Consider the following 19,629-nt stretch of genomic DNA (forward strand, 5'->3'; position numbering starts at 1 on the left):
GAGATCATCGCTGAAGAGGGAGAACAGAACCTGAAAAAAGATCCTGTTATCCCTCCCGAAGAAAGAATTGCCTCACTCTTCGGGCAACGGTGCTTCCAATCATCATCCGTGTTGAGTTCTGTGGCTAGGTTAGGAAACCCAAGCCGGACGTATACTATAGAAATGATCCTATGGAGTATCGTCGATGGTTTTTCGTGGAGCGAGCCGTGCCCTTTTATAGTGATTCTGTGTGGGGAAGAGCAGTCACAGTGTGGGGGTGTCGGTTAGCTATCGATGCACAAGGTTTATCTAAGCGAGATGTGAACTTGGTGGAGGAGTCTTAGGGTTATGTACTGGTATACATTGGCGCGTGCAGTGTAATAGGAATAGTAAATGGAATAAACGTTACATGAATAGATAGTACAAGAAATTAAAGAACAATCATGAGAGTGAGCGTGAATGTTGGCGGGAACGATGGCTGTGAGCGGCAAACATAGTCCGTAATCTCACTGGTAGTGGAAAGCAAAGAAAGTGTTTTTTGCCCGACCAACACAGTCTACTTTTTACGAGTGATAACTCTGTCGCAGATGTCGAGAAGTGCTTGGAGAGGCGGAGAATCGGGAATGTGAGAGGAAAGTAATCCTTTCGCCTTGACTATGAATTGTCCTGCCCATGCTTCTGTCTTTCGAACGCCATCTGCTTCGCGAACATATTGCCTGGCCTAATATAAGTTAGAGAAATAAAAAAATCAGTAATTGGTGACGCGAAAAACGTACCTGTTCTATAGCGCCCTTACTCTGGAAATTGCTGCGTACAGCTGATTCCAGTTCGGGGAATTGCTTCCAAGCGAACAATACGGGTGCGGTAGCGAGACCCAGTTTCAAATCCGCATTTGCTGGTTTTCCCAGATCACCATCGGTGGATTTGAAGTCCAGCGCGTCGTCAACAAGCTGAAACGCTATACCTAAGCATCGTCCAAACTCGCCTATAGCTTGAACAATACTTGGGACCGCCTTACCAAGCACAGCAGCTGCCATACAGCTTTTTGATATTAGGCTAGCCGTTTTCAGGTACGATTTTTCGAGGTAATAATCAAAGGATGCTTGTAAAGCATCTCCTCCCTTTTCATCAACATTTCGAAGCTGTAGAAACTCTCCACGAATCAAGTCGGCAATCACCGTAGCCAGTAGTTCGGTGACACGTGTGTTGCGCAGACGAGCCATCGCGGTAGAGGCACGAGCGAGGATGAAATCGCCGGCGAAGACGGCCTGTTGATTGCCAAATGCGATGTTTCCTGAAACTTGACCTCGTCTATGGGTAGCGAGATCAATCACATCGTCGTGGAGCAAGCTTGCAACATGAATCATTTCGGTAATCTGCGCCAACCGCAATTGTGAAGGCAGAACATCACCGTCAAGGAGCAATGCTGGATTGCAATCAAGAATGTACCTCTCGCTGGCTACTGACCGGTTGATCCCATTCAATAAGCTGACGGCTCTCGAAACGAGCAGCACTAATGACGGTCGCAGCTGTTTTCCCTGCGCTAGGGTGTAGTAAGTCGAAGCATCCTGCAGATGATCCAAGTTGCAACCGAGCATCCTACGCATCCCCGGTGACACACGCTTTAAATCGTCACGTATAAGTGTTGCAGTTTCTGTCTTTTCTTGGGCAACACATGGACTATTGTTGGTGTTATTGTGACAAACAGAAAAATGAATGGACCGTCGAACAACCGAGTTTCGTACTCCCCGTAACATGATTGTACGAATGGTACAAGACTAAAAAAAAATGAATTGTCAACAGGGCCGGCAGTCGGTCGGGAGAGTGAGAATGAAGGCGAAGAAAGTGTTGTGCAACACGAGATGCTGTACACAAAGAGACGGATACAAGGAAGACGGAGAATCGCTTCAAGTCCGTGAAAAGTGCAACAAGACGCTGGTTACAATTGGCATCGTTGGGTGAAGACAGCAAGGAGGGCGGTAGCAGGTTTGCGTCATGGGCAAAATAAGGTTCACCAAGCGAGAGCGCGTGGAAAGGAAAGTGTCGCTAACGAAAACCCAAATACGTAAATGGGGAAGGAAGGAAGGGCCCTGCCCCATCGTAGACGTGGCCCCCACTTCTCGTCTTCATACCAAACCCACACCCCACTACATATCCCACTCATCCCACTTTCCCGCATTCATAGCTGTATGACAGTAATCATTACTCATTAACTATATCGTAATGCGCAGGCCAACCTGTACCGGTGGCTTGCTCAAGCAGTCACCAATAGGCGCCTACTTGATCTCAATTTGGCGCTTGGTGACCTTTTCAACCTTAGGCAGCGTAATGGTGAGCAAACCATTGCTGAAGGAGGCCTCGATTTGGTCGGCGTCGACCTTAGAAGGCAGAGAAATAGTACGGGAGAAAGTACCGAAGCGACGCTCAGACCAGTGACGCTGTTCCTCGTCGGAAGTACGCTCGTTGACAATTTCACCGCTCACGGTAAGCTTGCCATTGTCGTAGTGGACGTTGACATTTTCCTTCTTCACACCAGGAAGCTCGACATCCACGCTGATGGTGTCGCGTCCCTCATGGACATCAATTGCAGGCGAAAGAGTGCCATTGTCGCGAGCTCTGCTTTGGACAATAGGAGCGTAGTTCAAAAAGTCGTCGAAGACTTCGGGGAAACCAAAAAAGCGTTGAATCGACATGATGATATGTGGAAGATAGAGAGAGTGTTTGTGTGTTGTAGATATGCAAGTATGCAAAGGTAATTAATAAAGGTCGTTAGAAACGAACTGTGTAATCAGAAGATGTCTTGAATCTGTGAATGATGTCGAATTGGGGAATTGTAGAGGTGTATTTATACCTTTTCAGAAACCGGAAGAAGTCGAATTCGTCATGTTCTGCCAGTTCATTCCCGTATTTTCTCTCGCCCCTGCCGCTCTCCCCCGCTGTACCTGAAACATCAAGAATCATCTACAGAGAGAGACGTGACAGAAAAGTGACGCAAGCCTTACGTCAGCTCATCGCGGCAGCAGCATGGCCACTTTTGATTTGCTGACGCACCAACACCGCCGCAAAGTTTAATTCTTTCGCGAAATTTCTGGAGAATTAAGGACACTGACACTTCGACACAGACTTCAGGCATCCACAAGAAGCATCCGGTGTTGAGTGGGCTTCGGTTATATTAAAAAAATGCTTTCATTACTGTGTTCGCGTAATTTTTTCGAGTAGATCGATGTGTATTTCGTTCGCATGCTGGTCGCAGATCTGCGTTAACAGTGAGAAATCGTTGCCAGCCGTAATGCGGGGAAGGCCGACAGGGTGAGAAGTCTGGCGAAGTTGGAAAAACGATATTATGTAATAATACTGTCTTACGAGCAATTCGTATTAATAAAGAAATCTTGGCAAACACAAGAGGTGATGGCTTTCAAGATGGCGGCGACGTAACGTTGCGGTCGCTGGCTGAGATTTGCCAAGGGAATTGCTAACTATGGCTCATAAAACCAATCTATGTCGCACTAACTCAGCTCAACACAAAGCAAGTACTGTCTCTCGACAGCTGCCGAGAATGTCTTTATGTGTCTTCTTTCGCCTGCTGTGTGTGCTTTCCTTTCTTCTCCTACCTCGTTCTCCCTCTTACCACCATACATATCCCACCTGGCCCCACCACACCCCACATCCCCACATAACACCCTTCATTCGCCTCCTAGTATCCTGTCCTCCACCAACATTTTAGCTCTCTGTCACATTGGGTTATATCTGTACAGTGCAGGAGGTATTTGGTGCCAAATGAGCTTAAATATTGAACGCGTGCTACCGTTGGCGAGTGCCGCCTTGAATTGTGAAGGATGCCAGGATTGGGCGGGTGCATACGTCAATTACTGTAAGGTTATCGAGTCCATGAGGAAGATGGCTCGGCCATTCGACAATGCTGGCAAAGTTCCGGTAGGAGGTCCGGAAGCTTACGCTTGGAATGGTTTGCTTGAGAATTGCATTCATAAAGCCGACAGATTACGGAGATTGCTTTTGGAAGACGAAATGCGACGCCAGGGTTTTCAGATCAATAAAGTGCTCTCGAAGAAAAAATCGCTGCCTCGAAATCCGTCAGAGTCCCGAATCCTTCATCCTCTTCCTCCTCAGGGACGAAGCGCGAGGGTACTGTACAAAAACGCGAGAAAGGCGAAGTCAGAACTGCTTCTCCCCACCGTTCACATGTCTCCCGTTCCACGGACGGCTGCCGATTCTCCCGGGGGTTCATCTTCGTCGCGGTCGTCTGCAGAATACGACGCCTCGTTCGCTAAAAATGCAGCTGTAAGCAGTAATTCGCTGGCATCCATCGAAGACCCTTTTCGAAACTTTAGCATTTCAGCGTCTCCAGCTGTCGCCATCCCGACAGCAACAAAGCCAACTCGTCATGCTGCTCTAAAAGGTCTGCCTTCGCGTCCTTTGCCATCCGTTGTTTCCGTTCCTTCTCGTGTTCACTCCGCAAAAAGCGTTTCCACTGCATCTTACCCTTCTTCGCTCCACCCTCCTTCTTCCTCTTCTTACTCGCACTCTTCGCATCCTCGGAGCCCGCCTGCACATGAGCGTAATACCCCGTCGCGGCCTCTGTCTTCGTCTCCCTCTCGTCCCTCTCACGCACACGTTGCTCCTCCCTCTGTCCCGCCTCCACAGCCTCCTCGCAACTACTCACCTTCGTCCGTTGCTGTTCCAACAACTCCCTTGCCGCCAATACCCGCTACTACCCCTGCTCCTGCCTCAGAGTCGCCTTTGTCGGATTTTGAGGCCGCCATTATGAGTGAGATCATGCAACCCGGTGAACCGGTGTATTGGTCTGATATCGCAGGTTTGGAGGATGCGAAGAACTCTTTGAAAGAAGCCGTTATATACCCTTTTCTGCGCCCAGAACTGTTTTGTGGTTTGCGAGAGCCAGTGCAAGGAATGCTACTGTTCGGACCGCCTGGCACCGGTAAAACTATGCTTGCCAAGGCAGTTGCAACAGAGGCAAAGGCGACTTTCTTTTCCATCTCTGCATCCTCTTTAACTTCGAAATACGTAAGTCAGATGCCCTTTTTTCATTTTTGTAGTTTTGTGACTTTTTGCTAACTCAAGCCCAGCTTGGTGAGTCGGAAAAGCTTGTTCGTGCTCTTTTCACCGTAGCCAAACGTCAGCCATGCAGTGTCATCTTTGTCGACGAAATTGACTCCATTCTTTCTTCCCGTAGTGACCAAGGCAACGAGCATGAAAGCTCTCGCCGATTGAAAACCGAATTCTTAATTCAATGGTCATCCATCACAAATGCCACCGTTGACAAAAACGAGCAGCAACCGAGAGTCTTGGTGCTTGCTGCTACCAATCTGCCTTGGTGTATTGACGAAGCAGCTCGTCGGCGGTTTGTTAAACGCACTTATATCCCCTTACCCGAGTTTGATACTCGCTACAAACATCTGACGCATCTCATGAAAAACCAAAAGCATTCTTTGTCAGATTCTGATTTCGAAGAACTCTCTCGGCTCACCGAAGGCTATTCTGGTTCAGATATCACCGCACTTGCGAAGGATGCCGCAATGGGTCCTTTACGGTCGTTGGGTGACGCTTTGTTGACAACGAGTGTTGAGAACATACCACCCATTGATTTAAATCATTTCAAAAACAGTATAAAGACAATTCGTCCAAGCGTTTCACCCGAAGGTATTTCTCGTTATGAGGAATGGAACGCACAGTATGGTTCGCAACGTTAAGCTCTATTCTTCGCTGTGTTCCGGTTGTAAATTACAGGCAAAACGCGTGCCTACGTCTACGTCGAGCGAAAACATTGTGTGTTTTTTTTGCCGAAATGTTGTTGAAGCTTGCCCACTTCACTGTTATCTTTTAAAACTGTTCAATATCTTTTTCTCTTCGTTTCTTTTTGTCCATTCAACCTATTCTTTTTTTTTCTGCATTTAAGTTCGCATAAAACATTCTTGATGTTTCTTCTTCATTAACTCGATGCTATGCAGGCCTTGTTTACACGCGTTATGGTTGATTAAGCATTGCGCTTTGTTACAAGGTCTCTGTTATTTGTTATGTCATTTTTATTCTTCCTTTTTCTTCTTGATGTTTAAAAAAAAATTCGCGGAATTCGATGCGTAATGATACCATAATGTTGCTCCTTCTTTCGTGCATTCTTACTGCGTACGATTTGTTTTTTGAGAATTCCTATTCCTTTCGCTTATCAAGTGTAAGGTAAATCAATGATTTCTATGAACAGTGTTTGAGTATCTCTGTATCTATTGTATCTTCTGTTCTGCTCTTTCTAAATCGCAGATTATTTGTTATTGTTTATATTGTACATAAAATACATATTTTATGCGAAAATGAAAAGAAATTATTCCGTATCTCTGAGTTCGACTCTGTAGTTAATACGACGTGAGGCAACGTAACGTCGTATTCGCCTTTTCAAGCTTCATATCGTTTCCTTGGTCTGTTCCAAATTAGCTTGTTTAGGCGACACGCACACCTGTCAACTGCAATACATCTTGTAACTGTTACAAGCATTCATTCTGCCGGAATTTTCCTGATTTCTCTTCTTCTACGGCTTAAACTAGACGATAACGGATAATTTTTTTCATTTATATACTGTTTCACATAGTTTTTCAAGATGATGGGAGCAAACAAAATTGTCTCCAAAATGTTTCGTGCGAACACAAGCAATATCCTCAAAAAAGGTTCGTATGGCTGTGATTTAGAAAAAACAGAGTTGTTTATTAACAGTTTTTAGGTGAAATGAGCGAATTGCAGAAAGGCTTGGTTTCTCAATATGCAAATGAAAGGTTCGTACAATAGTCCATCTTCCCATTTAAAGCTATCCCTGACCAGTTCATAGAATTGAGGCAATTAAAAAAACAATTGCTGCTATGACCGTTGGCAAAGATGTTTCTAGTCTATTTCCCGACGTTTTGAAGAATGTTGCTACTCGTGACCTCACTTTGAAAAAACTTGTTTATTTATATCTGATGAACTATGCCAAAACACATCCTGATCTTTGTATTCTTGCTGTAAATACGTTCGTTAAGGATTCGGAGGAATACAACCCAACCATTCGTGCGTTGGCCATTCGCACTATGGGTTGCATCCGCGTCGACAAAATTCTCTCCTATTTAGCAGATCCATTGCGGAAAGCACTCACAGACGAGCATCCTTATGTGAGAAAGACGGCTGCTGTTTGTGTTGCTAAAGTCTATGACATTGATCCAAAGTTTTGTGTCGCTAACGACTTCTTGAAATTGCTGACCGATTTGATTGACGATGCCAATCCGATTGTGGTCGCGAACGCAGTTACTGCTCTCATCGAGATTCATGATACGTCTATTGAGAAGAATGTATTTTTTGTAAACGCAGAAATGGCAGATCGCCTGCTTGTGGCATTAAACGAATGTACAGAATGGGGTCGAATTAGCATCTTGAATGCACTTTCTCGCTTTGAGACTGACAATATCAAAACACTTGAACACATTTGTGAACGAGTAATTCCACAGTTGCAACATGCAAACAGTGCTGTTGTCCTTGCCAGCGTCAAAGTCATTATGCCACACATCGATCGCTTTGAAAAATCGTTCAATGAAATGCTCTATAAAAAGATGGCTCCTCCGTTACTTTCTCTCATGTCAGCGGAACCAGAGGTACAATATGTTGCTTTAAGGAATATTATCCTTATTCTGCAAAAGAATCCTAATATCTTTGACCCGACTACCCGCGTATTTTTCTGCAAATTCAACGATCCTCTGTATGTGAAGCTGGAAAAGCTGCGTGTTCTCACTATGCTAGCATGCGAAGAAAATGTTTCTGAAATTCTGTTGGAAGTCAAATCCTACGTGGCCGAAGTTGAAATGGAATTTGTCAAGAAAGCAATTGCCTGTATTGGCGAAATTAGTATTAAAGTCCCTTCGTCCGTGGAAACATGTGTGTCCATTCTCGTCGATCTCTATGCAACGAATTCAAGCTATGTAATGCAGGAGGCAACCGTTGTTTCTGAAGTTATTCTCCGGACATATCCTCAAATGCAGAGCTCCTTGTTGCCATTTATTGTTACAGTGTTTGATGATTTGGACGATCCCCGAGCCAGAGCTAGCATTGCATGGATCCTTGGTGAATTTTGCACCGAGGTTGCTAACGCTGGAACATTGCTTTCTTCCATGGTGGATGTTATTGATGAGGAAGAAACACAAGTGCAGCTTGCCGTTTTGACGGCAGTCGTCAAATTGGCCGTATTGGAACCTAGCGGACAGCAGCTCTTGCAGAAGATGATCCAATTTGCGCTTGAGCGTAATGAAAACCAGGACCTTCGGGATCGTGCCATTATTTATCAACGGTTTCTGCAGCAGTCAGAATCTGGTCTCCGCAAGATCATGCTCAACCCCAAACCCGCCTTGTCCTATCAAACAGATGTTCCTCCAGCACTTTTGGATTCATTGTTGAGCGAAATTACGACTCTTGCTTCCGTTTACCACAAACGACCCGAATCATTTATCGGATACGGCAAATTCGGTGCTGAGGCCATTCAACGCAAAGCTGTTGAAGAACTTGCCAGTGAGGAGGAAGCTACAAAGACTGCAATTACTACGGGTGAAAATGTTGAGAACCTTTTGGATATTGACTTTTCCTCTTCTACCGCAACACCTACGCCTACTTCGCAACCTTCTACCCATGCAATGGACTTATTTAAGGCCTTTGAAGCATCACCCAATCCCACGTCCTCGACATCTTCGCCCGCTCCCTCTGCGCCATCAGAGTCATCTTCCCACATTCGTGATATCCTCGACTTGTAAGCAACTATCCGGTATTGCTGCTTAAGAGATTGTTCTCTAAATCGTTGTTGTTTCATTATTGCTGGTCACGTTTCTTTTTCATTGTAGTTTTTTCTTTCTTTTTGTGATCCTTTCCTTATTCTAAGCGTGAACAGAAAACTTTTTAATATGTTTCCCGGGAATTACGACCATTGACACATTTCGATTACGACCTATGCAGCGCGTCAGTAATAAGAACGAACTAGTCGTAGACTGCAGCTAGACTCTCGGCACACAGTCTCCTATGTTCACATGCCCATACCTTGATTCCATTCTGTTGTGTTTGCCAATATAGCACTACCTTCATGGTCTGTGCACATGAAATCTCCGAAAAAGACTCGACCGTCCGAGACTTCAATACGAACAGATTTATTCAACCAACTCTCAAGCAATTGTCTTGGCTCTTTCTGCATATTGAGATCTGTTGGTTGGTACATGCTGCGTAACTTTTGGCTTATATCTTTCAGCATCCTTATGCGCTGAGGATGAAAAGAGCTGCAGGGATTGGCAATTTTTATTGTCTGTTTTATGATGAGAACACGTACTTAGATTCGTTTACATATACACTTACATAGCCAAAAATGCAACTACTCTCTCTTTACCAAAAAGCTAGTGCGTGGATGCTGTGTTGCGATATGCTTTTGGTGGTGACTTTTAACGAGCTTTACTGTAACTTAACACAAACTCACCACCAAAAATGCCAGGCAAGCATAACGCAAGTAAAGTGGTAGGCACTGTGGTATACTCGCTGTAAGATACAACAGGCAGTAAACCTGGGTTTCTTGTTACCGACAGTTCTCCACTTGCAACATTGTAGGTATGTTTGATGACTAACTTTATAATGTGACTTTGGATTTTTCACTTTTTTAGTTTAGATTTACTAACTGCAAATCCAGTTACCTTTAGGTTAACAACCGTAACGTAAACTTTTTTCTGACATTAAATTTGCCCTTCGTCTTCTATTCGTTATTATGTCTGGTTTTTCAAGCGTCGTTACTCGTTCTGTTGAAAAGATATACCGCCGGGCTTTGGCAGATTCATGGGACAACACTGGTCTCTTGCTGGAAGCTCCTCAGGACCGTCCTCATGCCCGTACTGTACTTCTTACCAATGATTTGACGACTGCTGTCGCTGACGAGGCCATTGAAAACAAGTCCGTTGGTGCAATCGTTTCTTACCGTAAGTGAAGGATGATGCCTGTTTTGCAAACGTATACTTGTACACGCAAACTAACGCTACATTGAACCCCACTGGTACATTTGCTAACGCTGTACAGATCCTATTATCTTCCGTGGACTCAAATCCATCACCCTAAGTAACCCCCAGCAGAGAAGTCTTCTTCGTCTGGCTGCCGCCGGAATACATGTCTATTCACCACACACTGCAGTGGACGCTGCTGTTGACGGCGTAAATGACTGGCTTTCTCGCGGAATTGCCGGAAATGGTGACGGTATTTCTGCATGCTCTGTTTTGCAGTCCAACGATTCCATGCAAGAAGGAGAGGGATACGGCCGTCTTGTAGAGCTTAAGGAAGCGGTTACTCTTGCCGATCTTGTTCAGCGAGCCAAGAAACTGACTGGTCTGAAGCATGGTATGTTAATTTTTCGGATAGGACTTTTTATCTCGATGTCTAACGCAATAACTTTAGTCCAAGTATGCGCTCCAAAAGGTCTGGATGTTTTGATTTCTAAGGTCTCCCTCTGTGCTGGTTCTGGAGGCTCCGTTGTAATGGGAACCAAGGCTGAGCTTTACTTTACCGGCGAGCTCTCTCATCACCAAGTGTTGGAAGCTGCTGCCAATGGTATTTCTGTAATCCTGTGTATGTGCTTAGAGAGGGAGGGACAAAGTATCACGGACAAATGCTCTTGGGATACGTCCTATTGTGAACAAACTACTAATATGCATTAACAGGTGGACACAGCAATACGGAACGTGGTTATTTGACTGAGGTTATGAAAGAAAAGTTGCTTCAATCTTTCCGTGAGGATCCAAATGGAAAAGACGTCGAGGTTTGTGTTTCTACGGCGGATAAGGATCCATTGATGACTATGTAATAATAGATTAGAATGAGAGGGGAACGATGAGAAGAACACATGTTGGATAAGTGCATTGGTAAAGTACATCGTAACGGCAAAAACGCATTTAAATACACATTATACCAATCATGAAGCCTCTTTCTTTTGCTCGCTTGAATTCCACACTGTCCAAATTCATTTGTATACTATTCGTGGCAACCACAACAAAAAATTAAATGATCACTTAATTAATAAAAAAACATCACTCAAACAATCCCAAGTGTCATATGCGGGTCTCAGTGACTCAAAATCTGTTTCAAAAAGTACAGTCTTGTTACCACAGCCTAACTTGGGGGCCAGCACCAAGCCCTGCCATCCTTCCACTAGCACGTACTCTAGAGGAAATTTTGCAGACCAATTCCCTACCTGTAAAGACGAAATTCTTTGCATAAACAACTGACTTCTCTCACACAACAACGCTTATACCATTTAATGGGCGCAGAAAGTGACGAGTTACGCTCAAAACTTGCGGCTCGTATCCAAGAGCTTCGAGCGAAAAGAAAGGCACCGGAGCAAGTAAATCGACAAGCCCTAATTGAGGCTCGAAAAGCAAAGGCAAAAGCCCGTATTGAAGCTAAAAGACGTGCCAAAGAACAGTCGCAATCGAAACAGGAAAACAAGGAGGATGCCAAGGAAATTGTCGTCAAAGAAGAATCTTCAGAGATAAACAGCGTCGTACACTACACGAATGAAAAGAGCCGTTCAGTAGTAGACAACATCAACGTCTCCTACGGCAAGCTTTTGGTCGGCGACGAAGCCTACGTCGGCGACAAGTTAAAAGGTTCGAAGAAGAAGAAGGGCCCTACAGATGTTTATGGAGCCTTAAAACATTTGGAAGCAAAGGAGAGACGACTTTCGAAGTTGGAGACCGACAAAGTCAACAAGATCAAGGAAAGTGACTCCTGGCATCGTGCATTGCTTCAAGCTGAAGGCAAAAAAATGCAAGACAATGAACACTTGCTGAAAAAGACAGTCAAGAGAAAGGAAGCCGCCAAGAAAAAGTCTGCAAAAGAGTGGAAAGAGCGGTTACAGAACATTGAAAAAGCACAAGCTCTTCGCCAGAAACGTCGGGAGGAAAATCTACAGAAGCGTCGCGAGTCTCGGAAAACAAAAGGCTCCAAGTCGAAGAAGAAGAAAAAAAGTAAAAAGGCAGGTTTTCATTAGATAAATTGTTTTGGTAACGGTATTTCCAGAGGAGAATCTAATAAGAGGAGGGGTGGAGAAACATTGATTAAGGGGAGTTTGTAAGTAAGCAGCAGCTAGAAAAGTTTACATGGCTTGGAGGCAGAGACGAAAGAAGTCGGACGGAGAGTATTTTCTTACCATTTCGTTTACGAAGTAGACTGTCTCTTGCGGCCCCGACCAGAGGTTGCCTTTTTTTGTTCAGTCGGACCTGTCGTAACGGGGGAGTGAGGAGTAGCGTTCATTGCCGTAGACAATCGCTTTTTGCGCTTTGTTTTCCGCGTCCGTTCGATGCGAATCTTTTCGCCTTCTGCGACAAGTGGTCCGCTAAATACGAAAAAACCATCCTTACTAGCAGCAGCCATTTCCTCAATGTAAAGTTCAGTGTCATCAATGAATGGATCCGAACGATCATAATACAAGTCTGCATAACGACGCCGTTTTCGTTTCTTCGGCTGCTGTTCTTGGCCATTAGCACTTTCAGCATTGGCGACTCGTTGAGAAAGCGGCAAGTCATCAGACTTGCCTTCGCTGTCTGATGAATCGCTAAGGTCTTTTTTGTCTGCATTAGGGTCTTCCATAGGCCCGTAAATTTTTTCTACCTCTTGGGGATAGTTGATGTGAACATTTTCTCTTCCAGCCAGTGGAATATTGATAACCAAGGTTTTCTGTTCGGCAGCAGTGGCCATTATGAAGAAGGAAGCAGAGATGACGGGAAAGGAAAAGATGGAATAGTAGAGGGACGGTAGGAGAGCAACTGAGAAGCAACAAGAGAGCTCAGATTTTGCCAACAAAGACAATATAGGAAATGTACTAGAATATCGAAACGTAGATAAACGTTGACGGTACCTAGCCCAGTATGAATAGATGAGAAACAAGTTTATAAGCTGCAATTAACGCGTAATTAGTCTTTAAGAGATTGATTCCTTTTTATACAAAAGTAACTGTTTTTTGAAGCACAGCCCTGAACAAATTGGTTCGTAAAAAGCGTATTAAATGAATTTTTCCTTTGTTAGAACACAAAGAATTTCTTTTAACCACTGGTTTGTATGTAAATTATTGAGATATGCGAACTTTTATTGATCCACGTAAAAATCGGCTTACAGGTATAGTTGAGAGCGAGTTTAGCCCACAACAAAAGTCTGAGCTCCACGTAGTCCTAGTACAAATAAAAACAAAGTGCTTCTTAGTAAATTACAGAGAAATGGCTGCCCTAGACGCTCTCGACGGTTGACTCAACTTCGTAAGTGGGCCTTCTTTTACTACACACAACAACAGTGAAAAACCGTTACAAAGCCGTTATCGAAAATGGAAGCAAGGCTATCTAGTATTATTCGACAATGGCCTAAAGATGCTGCTCGTCCTTGGGTTTCATTCCCCAAAATGCTTCAAAGCTCCTTCCAAAGTCGGTTACAAAAAATGAATCCTGTTGAGGCGAATGAACAGCTCCAGAGTTTGGAGAACCTAGTGAACAATTGCTATTCAAAGAAGGTTTGTTAATACAGTTTTTCTATAATAACTCTGTGCTTGCAATTAATTGCTAACAAACGGTTAAACTTAGTACGAACCAAATCCTGCCATCCTGCAGCCAAAGTTCCAACCCAACTATTATGAACAAATCCTCAGCATTCGTCCCAAGAAACGCAGACGTTACTCATGGCTTGGTTGGTTTTTCCGTGATTGAGTACGCGGACTTTCTGAATTTGCAAAAGTTCACATAATCCCTGTGGACAGTTTATGATTAATGAGTGCTACAATTGTTATGTTTGTTACGACCATTGTAGCTTTTAATGTCTCTCGCATGCTTTTTCATGTCTCTTCTCATGTTTTTCTTCCTCCCTTCTTTCCTTGTTTAATAGTAATAAATAGTATACACTTTTCCCTACATACCATTGCAATAGCTAGATACTTGCATAATTGTCAAAAAGTTAGTAAGTGCTTAAGCCTGCTTCGTTTAGTAGGCCTCTCTAGTTCTCTTTTGTTGACTTTCCTTCCATAACCACAATGCCTCAATAGCAAGAGAACGAACACTTAAGTGCCGTTCCTGGTCACTTGCTGAGGCCATGAGAAGAGGAATAATTTGGGCATCTTCCACAAGCGTATGCAACTCGGGTCCAAGCTCTGGACCGAATTCGTCCTTGTTTAGACGATATAGCGCACGTCCAATTGTTTGAATCGCGATACACCGCTGCGCAGGTACCCGTGAGCGCATCAAGTGAGCTAGCTCAACAATCGTGTAACCTGCACTCATCGGGGCATCACCGTGGTGATGAAGACCCTCGTTAACAGGAATTTGTTGGCTTTGACTAGGTGTGATAAGCTGACCTTTGAAACCAAACCGAAGTTCCTTTGCTGTGAGGAATTCCATATCGGGATTATACGTGTCTTCCACCGGCAACGGGTCACGAAGCCATTGCATGTGCTTTTCATCCACGGGGAGATTAGGGAAATATTTCTCGTGAAGTGCTTCATAAAAATTTTTGTCCTCAGGGTTGAGATCCACTCTTTTTTGAGGAATGTGGACTTCATCAGCGAATTTGGCAGCATTAAGAGCAGTAGCAGTTTTTGATTGTTCGGCATTCCCACTCACACTGCTTTGCTCAGGCACAGGTGTGACCTCAGGCTCCTCAGCAAACCGGACCGTTTTCTTTTCTCCCACAGGTAGCTCTTGTCTTACAGTTTCATTTGCTTCAAGTAAACCGTCAGGATCTTGTCCAGCTTGGGAAGCACTATCGAGAACCCGCTGAACGACAGGTTCCATACTAGAGTACACGTTTCGTTGTTCCTTCGTTGTTTTCTGTTCTTCATGATTCAGTTGTTCCTCGTTCATCTGTCCGTATTTTTGTTTGCTACGAAGCTTTAGCACTTCAAGTGCTTCGGGAGATAACGAGGATTGGAGTTCCTGAAGGGCGTCTTCAATTTCAGTCCTTGACATTTGACTCAGACGAGCCTCGTTTTCCTCATCGATACCTTGAGTTTCCGACTGCTTCGCCGGTTGTGAATCCCGTTGTCTATTTTGTCGCTGTTTGAACGCACTGACCTTTTTTCTCCGTTGAGGCAGAACATTTGGAATGCTAGGGAATCCTTTTGCATTAGCCGTTGAAACAGACGGTGGTGCTGGTTTTTCAATCGGTTGCTTCTCAACAATGTCGCCAAGGATGCTACCAAAGAGTTTTCCGGTAACAGGACTACTTTTCTGCATGACGATTGAAATTCGCTGAGAGTAAAGGTTCCAGTGATTTCACGCAACAGCAATGTTTGCAGTTTGGTCGTCGTTTCGAATCTGTTCTTGGATTGAGAGAAGTTGCCGTCCACCTCGTTCTTTTTCACAAAAATAATATAGGGTTGATGCGTTGCAATTCCTAAAGCGGCGAATTGAGAAACAGAAAAAAAAACAAGAGGAATCGTTAAGGGAGGTATGGTGCAAATGGGATGGGCGTCTCAGTCGAGTGAACTGTTTGAACCCAGAAGCTCAAAGAAAATGCAGGTGTAGCCCAAGCGCCGCAAGAAAGAATGACCGACATAAGTAGCTTGCATCACCCATTCCTAGGTCCGTGTTCAAACGGGCTTCTCACGAGGGCGGCCAAACATAGGTGTCCTTAGGCTGGAAAGGATCCAATACCGACCAATTATAAAATAGACCAATTTTAAAGATGAAGAGGCATAATATATACAAACCGACGATGAGAAAAAATGACAAAAAGATATAGTGTTTGTAAGAATGTTTTCCGAAGGGTATCATACTTTGTAGTGAAGAAAAGAGCCATGAGGATTTTTTGTGAGCATTACTGTTCGAGTGACGCAATCGGCGAAGCTTTTCGATAATTAATCTTTGGTCGTTTAACTCCTTCACTAACAGACCAAGGTTAGAAACAAGTTGTTGCTCCTGGGGAATAGATCCAATGGAGGGAACGCCTGTTATATCAAGACACTCCTGGATGGACGTTTGCGTGAAACGAGGCGTTAATCCACGCGGACGAACGCCATCCGTCGCCGTTTTTGATTTGAGAAGCCTTGAAAGTCGATCGCATTCAAGTTGTAACTTGGTCAGGTTTGTTCGCATGGAGTGATTCTCTCGTATAAGTTTTTCCTGTGAACCATCAAGGTCCTCTTGCTGTGAGAGCTTTTCGAGCTCCTGCAATGCGGGTTAGCTTATTTGACACGTAAAACTGGAGGAGAATGACATACAAATTTCCGCTCTTTTTCAAAGTCTTGCAGAATACCCTCCAAACGCTCGAGCTTGGAGGCTTGTTCTTCGTATTCTACGTGAACGGTGTGTAGTTGATTAGCCAGATTGTGCGACTCCTGCATGCTTTCACGGCACTTCTTCTCCCAAAGCTTTGCTTGTGACAGGCAGTTTTTGTACTCGGCTTCCGTTGTGTCCAGCTCTTCCAACAGATGCTCCATCTGCCGACGGTTGTTTAGTATCTCTGCATCCTTTTTGCGAAGTAATTCTTCCTGGCTTTGAATCCTTTCAACCAAACTTTCGATGACCGGTGAGTCCTGGTCCATTGGAGCCGTGTCGTCAAGCCGTACAGAATTTCCCGGTTTCTGTAAGGTCAACGGAGTCGAATGTCCAACAGGATTGACCGGAGACGCCGCCCTGGGTGTCAGGTAGCCAATATTATTCGTATTTTGATATGGGGCAGAGGGGAGACCATCGGCAAACAGCATAAAATCGTTTTTCTCTCGTCGCTTCAGACCGTTTTTCATACTCTTGTCATCGCGTATCCGACGAGAACTCTGCATTCGGATGCTGTCGGGTTTTTGACCCGTCAACTCGAAGAACAGACTCTTCAATTCATCACGAGTGACAGTAAAATCACTGTTATTGCGTATAAAAATCTTTGCCGACTCTCTTTGGTCATCGTCTAGCAGTATTGGGGCCGTATCCACCTGTAACGCACCCACTTCGTCTATAATGCTTAGGAAATCTCGAATTGAAACCTCGACATGTAAGATAATCTATCTAAAACAAACCTTTCCGGTCCCAGCAATTTCGTATTTGTCAACAATACGGTCAAACGGGACATATTGACTCATTTCTTCTGCCTCATGCAATGCATGCAGTGTGTGAGGGTGTCGTGAACTGTGTGTTTGTGCTGGCTATCTCGATTTGCGAAAGTTAAGGTTTGCGGGGCTGGTTAAGCGATCGATGACGTAGCTACCATTCAGAGAAACGCAGAAAACAGAACTGGAGAACATGTGAGGGCATGAGACAAATGCAGAGAGAATACTAGAGGCTATCGTTGGTTGCAAATCGCATTCGAATAGACGAGCTAGTTTGTTGCGTAAATTATTATCTTTTTATTAAGAAAAGTACGCAAGTAGTCGTGAAAGATACATTAATAAATAGGTGAATAGGAGGCGTGAATAAATAGGAAAAGAACCATAAGGAGGGAGTGCGTGAGAGAGAGAATAAGAGAGAAGAAGAAGAAGAAGAAAAAGAAGAAGTAATAGAAAAAAATTATGAGTAACGAAAAAAGTAACAAGGAATAAAAAAAGCCATCAAGTAGTAATGGTTTGTCATGTCGGAGCCCATTAGTGAAAAAGAACGTTTTTTTTTCTTAGAAGAAATCAAAATCTTTCCAGCTTATTTGAAAATAAGAAAAAAGTCTCGAACATGACGCTTAATATTCCGCCAACGACTCCGTCGTTTTACCTTGTGATTTCCGTCCGCTGAGGCAGAGTCTTCGGCTCCGCGTTTGCGTCGACGTCTAAAAAAATAAGACCTATTAGAAGAGGACTTGTTGCCGTGCATGGATTGAAACAGCCTGTTTTCCTTTGGGTTTGAGGCAAGACTAGAAGAGGCAGAGTGTATACTGGGAGCCAGGGAACGGATGGAGGGTGCCTGGCGAACACAGCAGGACTGGCGAGACGGCGTGTGTCGCAATTGATAACTGACATCAGCAGTGTCCGCTTCCGCTACGGAAAAGTCTGAATTGGTGGGATCGCTAGCCAACTCGTTCAACTGAATGACACTTGAATGAGGAGAGGAGAGACAAGAATGGGCGTTAGCCATCTGGGAACGGCAATGAGCCGGGTAGGAGATGGGAGGTGTGTTGCTAGCGGAGGATGTTTGCCGTTTGGCGTGTCGTTCGCGATAGATGCGCATGGACGCAAAACGAGGATTGCCTGCAGCAGCCGGCGGGTTTGGCTTGCGACACAAATCGGTCAGAGACCGGTGCAAACAATCGAAGGATCCCGCATACTGCGAACGAAGACCGTCGTACATTACAGGCGTGCTGTGGAGATTTGTAGTGGAAGAGGAGCGGTACCGCAGGGGCCGAGCATTGTTGTTTGTGTTTACATTGTTGTCGTCGTCAACAGCTTCATCATCATTGCTGCTGATCGGTTCCAGGGAACGCAGCTCGTACGTAGGGTCGCGAATATGCAAGTCGGCGAGCGCATGGGCCAGAGCTGACTGCTCCAGGGTGGGAGAGACGACGCCTGTGCAAGGGCGAATCGCTGCAGATTTGGCGGTGCCTGCATTGCCTGCGGCCAAGTCGACCATGGGGATGCTGGTTTGGGCGTATGGCGGATTCTGAGCCTGCTTGCCGAATAACCAAGCCGAAAAGTCGTGTTCACGGATGTAGGACGGAGCAAAGGCGCAGCATTGCTTGTTCAGACAGGACTTGCTCCGGATGGCAAGATACTTTGTACGCACACTGAACAGGTTTCGCTGACCCTTGCACTCGGGAGTTGTGTGTCTGTGTGAGAGCTGGGAAGAGGGTCGAGAGACCGATTGGACGGAGACTGAAGCACATTGCTTCAACGCCGCAGCAGCAGCCTTGTTGGAGAGGTGCCGCTGCACAGGGGTGAACTCGAACACTTCTTCAGCCATGAGAGATGTTGTTGTAGGAAGGAAAGGAGCGTCTGAACCGGTCTAGGGAACTTACAATGGCATTCGGAAGAACCACGTAACTATTTGAAAACAGTCCGCACGGAGTGAGGCCAGCGGATATAACAGCGAACAGTAACGTTCGTCAGTAGAGGGAACCGGAGGCAGTGGGAAGGATAGCTGGAAGAATGATGGCAATATGTGTAGCTGTATGGATAGGAAGGGAAATATTTGTCATCATCTCCAGTATCAACGGAGGAATTGAGCGAAGGCGATGAGGGTGATGGGGAGACACGTAGGAACTATGAATAGGTGAACCGCTGGAACATGAAACGAAGAGGGGAGGCAGGAGGAGAGGCAGAGCCTGGACCGGGGAGCACAGGCACTAAGAGCGGCAGGGCAGCGGCTGGGAAGATGACTGTGTGCCGTGCACAGACCATTTTCTACCAAAAGTCACGGACACCTCGTTAGAGCACGCTGGACATCGTTGTTAAGCGCTCACACTCGCTAATCATCGTTCCATTTCGCTTCGCTATGCTCGTTCTTCCTACCCCACCATTTCCCCTCATTATCGGCACTACCCTAAGACTACCCTCACTACCCTCACTACCCTTACTACGGTGCACCCCACACACCACCACAAAGCAAGCAGTGTCTCGGAACAGGAAGCGGGATCGTATAATTTAAAGTTATGGATCGTGTAAACCTTGTAAACACAGAGCGATACAGCGAGTGGTTT

At 45.1% G+C, this 19,629-nt stretch overlaps 12 protein-coding genes across 12 annotated transcripts; 5 read left to right on the plus strand and 7 right to left on the minus strand.

Moving 5' to 3' along the window:
- Positions 1 to 322: 322 nt before the first annotated feature.
- On the minus strand, positions 323 to 2,142 carry SJAG_04568 (decaprenyl diphosphate synthase subunit Dps1). Its single transcript, XM_002175623.2, has 2 exons — positions 756 to 2,142; positions 323 to 700 (listed from the first exon to the last, which is right to left on the minus strand). The coding sequence occupies exons 1-2, from the start codon at positions 1,734 to 1,736 to the stop codon at positions 536 to 538; spliced, it is 1,146 nt and encodes a 381-aa protein (XP_002175659.1). The 5' UTR covers positions 1,737 to 2,142; the 3' UTR covers positions 323 to 535.
- A 15-nt stretch (positions 2,143 to 2,157) lies between these two features.
- On the minus strand, positions 2,158 to 2,864 carry SJAG_04567 (hsp16-like protein). Its single transcript, XM_002175622.2, has one exon. The coding sequence runs from the start codon at positions 2,670 to 2,672 to the stop codon at positions 2,256 to 2,258; it is 417 nt and encodes a 138-aa protein (XP_002175658.1). The 5' UTR covers positions 2,673 to 2,864; the 3' UTR covers positions 2,158 to 2,255.
- A 474-nt stretch (positions 2,865 to 3,338) lies between these two features.
- On the plus strand, positions 3,339 to 6,344 carry SJAG_04566 (hypothetical protein). The gene is made up of 2 exons (XM_002175621.2): positions 3,339 to 5,022; positions 5,085 to 6,344. Exons 1-2 carry the CDS (start codon positions 3,544 to 3,546, stop codon positions 5,706 to 5,708), a joined length of 2,103 nt encoding a protein of 700 aa, XP_002175657.2. The 5' UTR covers positions 3,339 to 3,543; the 3' UTR covers positions 5,709 to 6,344.
- Positions 6,345 to 6,347: 3 nt separating this feature from the next.
- Positions 6,348 to 9,400, plus strand: SJAG_04565 (AP-1 adaptor complex subunit beta subunit Apl2). The gene is made up of 3 exons (XM_002175620.2): positions 6,348 to 6,674; positions 6,728 to 6,779; positions 6,833 to 9,400. The coding sequence occupies exons 1-3, from the start codon at positions 6,608 to 6,610 to the stop codon at positions 8,772 to 8,774; spliced, it is 2,061 nt and encodes a 686-aa protein (XP_002175656.1). The 5' UTR covers positions 6,348 to 6,607; the 3' UTR covers positions 8,775 to 9,400.
- On the minus strand, positions 8,573 to 9,450 carry SJAG_06449 (Sm domain-containing protein). Its single transcript, XM_011050759.1, has 3 exons — positions 9,364 to 9,450; positions 9,055 to 9,313; positions 8,573 to 8,965 (listed from the first exon to the last, which is right to left on the minus strand). Exons 2-3 carry the CDS (start codon positions 9,260 to 9,262, stop codon positions 8,895 to 8,897), a joined length of 279 nt encoding a protein of 92 aa, XP_011049061.1. The 5' UTR covers positions 9,263 to 9,313; positions 9,364 to 9,450; the 3' UTR covers positions 8,573 to 8,894.
- Positions 9,383 to 13,272, minus strand: SJAG_04561 (histone promoter control protein Hpc2). The gene has a single exon (XM_002175617.2). The coding sequence runs from the start codon at positions 12,736 to 12,738 to the stop codon at positions 12,199 to 12,201; it is 540 nt and encodes a 179-aa protein (XP_002175653.1). The 5' UTR covers positions 12,739 to 13,272; the 3' UTR covers positions 9,383 to 12,198.
- On the plus strand, positions 9,485 to 11,025 carry SJAG_04563 (NGG1 interacting factor 3 family protein). Its single transcript, XM_002175619.2, has 5 exons — positions 9,485 to 9,609; positions 9,689 to 9,971; positions 10,069 to 10,383; positions 10,441 to 10,611; positions 10,704 to 11,025. The coding sequence occupies exons 2-5, from the start codon at positions 9,764 to 9,766 to the stop codon at positions 10,844 to 10,846; spliced, it is 837 nt and encodes a 278-aa protein (XP_002175655.1). The 5' UTR covers positions 9,485 to 9,609; positions 9,689 to 9,763; the 3' UTR covers positions 10,847 to 11,025.
- Positions 10,960 to 12,940, plus strand: SJAG_04562 (ribosome biogenesis protein Rrp14-C). The gene has a single exon (XM_002175618.2). It carries the CDS (start codon positions 11,300 to 11,302, stop codon positions 12,029 to 12,031), a length of 732 nt encoding a protein of 243 aa, XP_002175654.1. The 5' UTR covers positions 10,960 to 11,299; the 3' UTR covers positions 12,032 to 12,940.
- SJAG_04560 (hypothetical protein) lies at positions 13,238 to 13,889 on the plus strand. The gene is made up of 2 exons (XM_002175616.2): positions 13,238 to 13,540; positions 13,611 to 13,889. The coding sequence occupies exons 1-2, from the start codon at positions 13,358 to 13,360 to the stop codon at positions 13,731 to 13,733; spliced, it is 306 nt and encodes a 101-aa protein (XP_002175652.1). The 5' UTR covers positions 13,238 to 13,357; the 3' UTR covers positions 13,734 to 13,889.
- A 114-nt stretch (positions 13,890 to 14,003) lies between these two features.
- On the minus strand, positions 14,004 to 15,251 carry SJAG_04559 (RNA polymerase II associated protein; the record flags this gene model as incomplete). Its single annotated transcript, XM_002175615.1, has 1 exon — positions 14,004 to 15,251. The coding sequence occupies one exon, from the start codon at positions 15,249 to 15,251 to the stop codon at positions 14,004 to 14,006; it is 1,248 nt and encodes a 415-aa protein (XP_002175651.1).
- A 369-nt stretch (positions 15,252 to 15,620) lies between these two features.
- On the minus strand, positions 15,621 to 17,092 carry SJAG_04558 (spindle pole body protein Kms2; the record flags this gene model as incomplete). The annotated part of the gene is made up of 3 exons (XM_002175614.1): positions 15,621 to 16,184; positions 16,238 to 16,996; positions 17,030 to 17,092. The coding sequence occupies 3 exons, from the start codon at positions 17,090 to 17,092 to the stop codon at positions 15,621 to 15,623; spliced, it is 1,386 nt and encodes a 461-aa protein (XP_002175650.1).
- Positions 17,093 to 17,266: 174 nt separating this feature from the next.
- SJAG_04557 (hypothetical protein) lies at positions 17,267 to 19,307 on the minus strand. Its single transcript, XM_002175613.2, has one exon. The coding sequence runs from the start codon at positions 18,891 to 18,893 to the stop codon at positions 17,643 to 17,645; it is 1,251 nt and encodes a 416-aa protein (XP_002175649.1). The 5' UTR covers positions 18,894 to 19,307; the 3' UTR covers positions 17,267 to 17,642.
- Between the last annotated feature and the right edge of the window lie 322 nt (positions 19,308 to 19,629).

Source organism: Schizosaccharomyces japonicus, assembly GCF_000149845.2.
Source record: "Schizosaccharomyces japonicus yFS275 unplaced genomic scaffold supercont5.3, whole genome shotgun sequence".
Lineage (NCBI taxonomy): Eukaryota > Fungi > Ascomycota > Schizosaccharomycetes > Schizosaccharomycetales > Schizosaccharomycetaceae > Schizosaccharomyces > Schizosaccharomyces japonicus.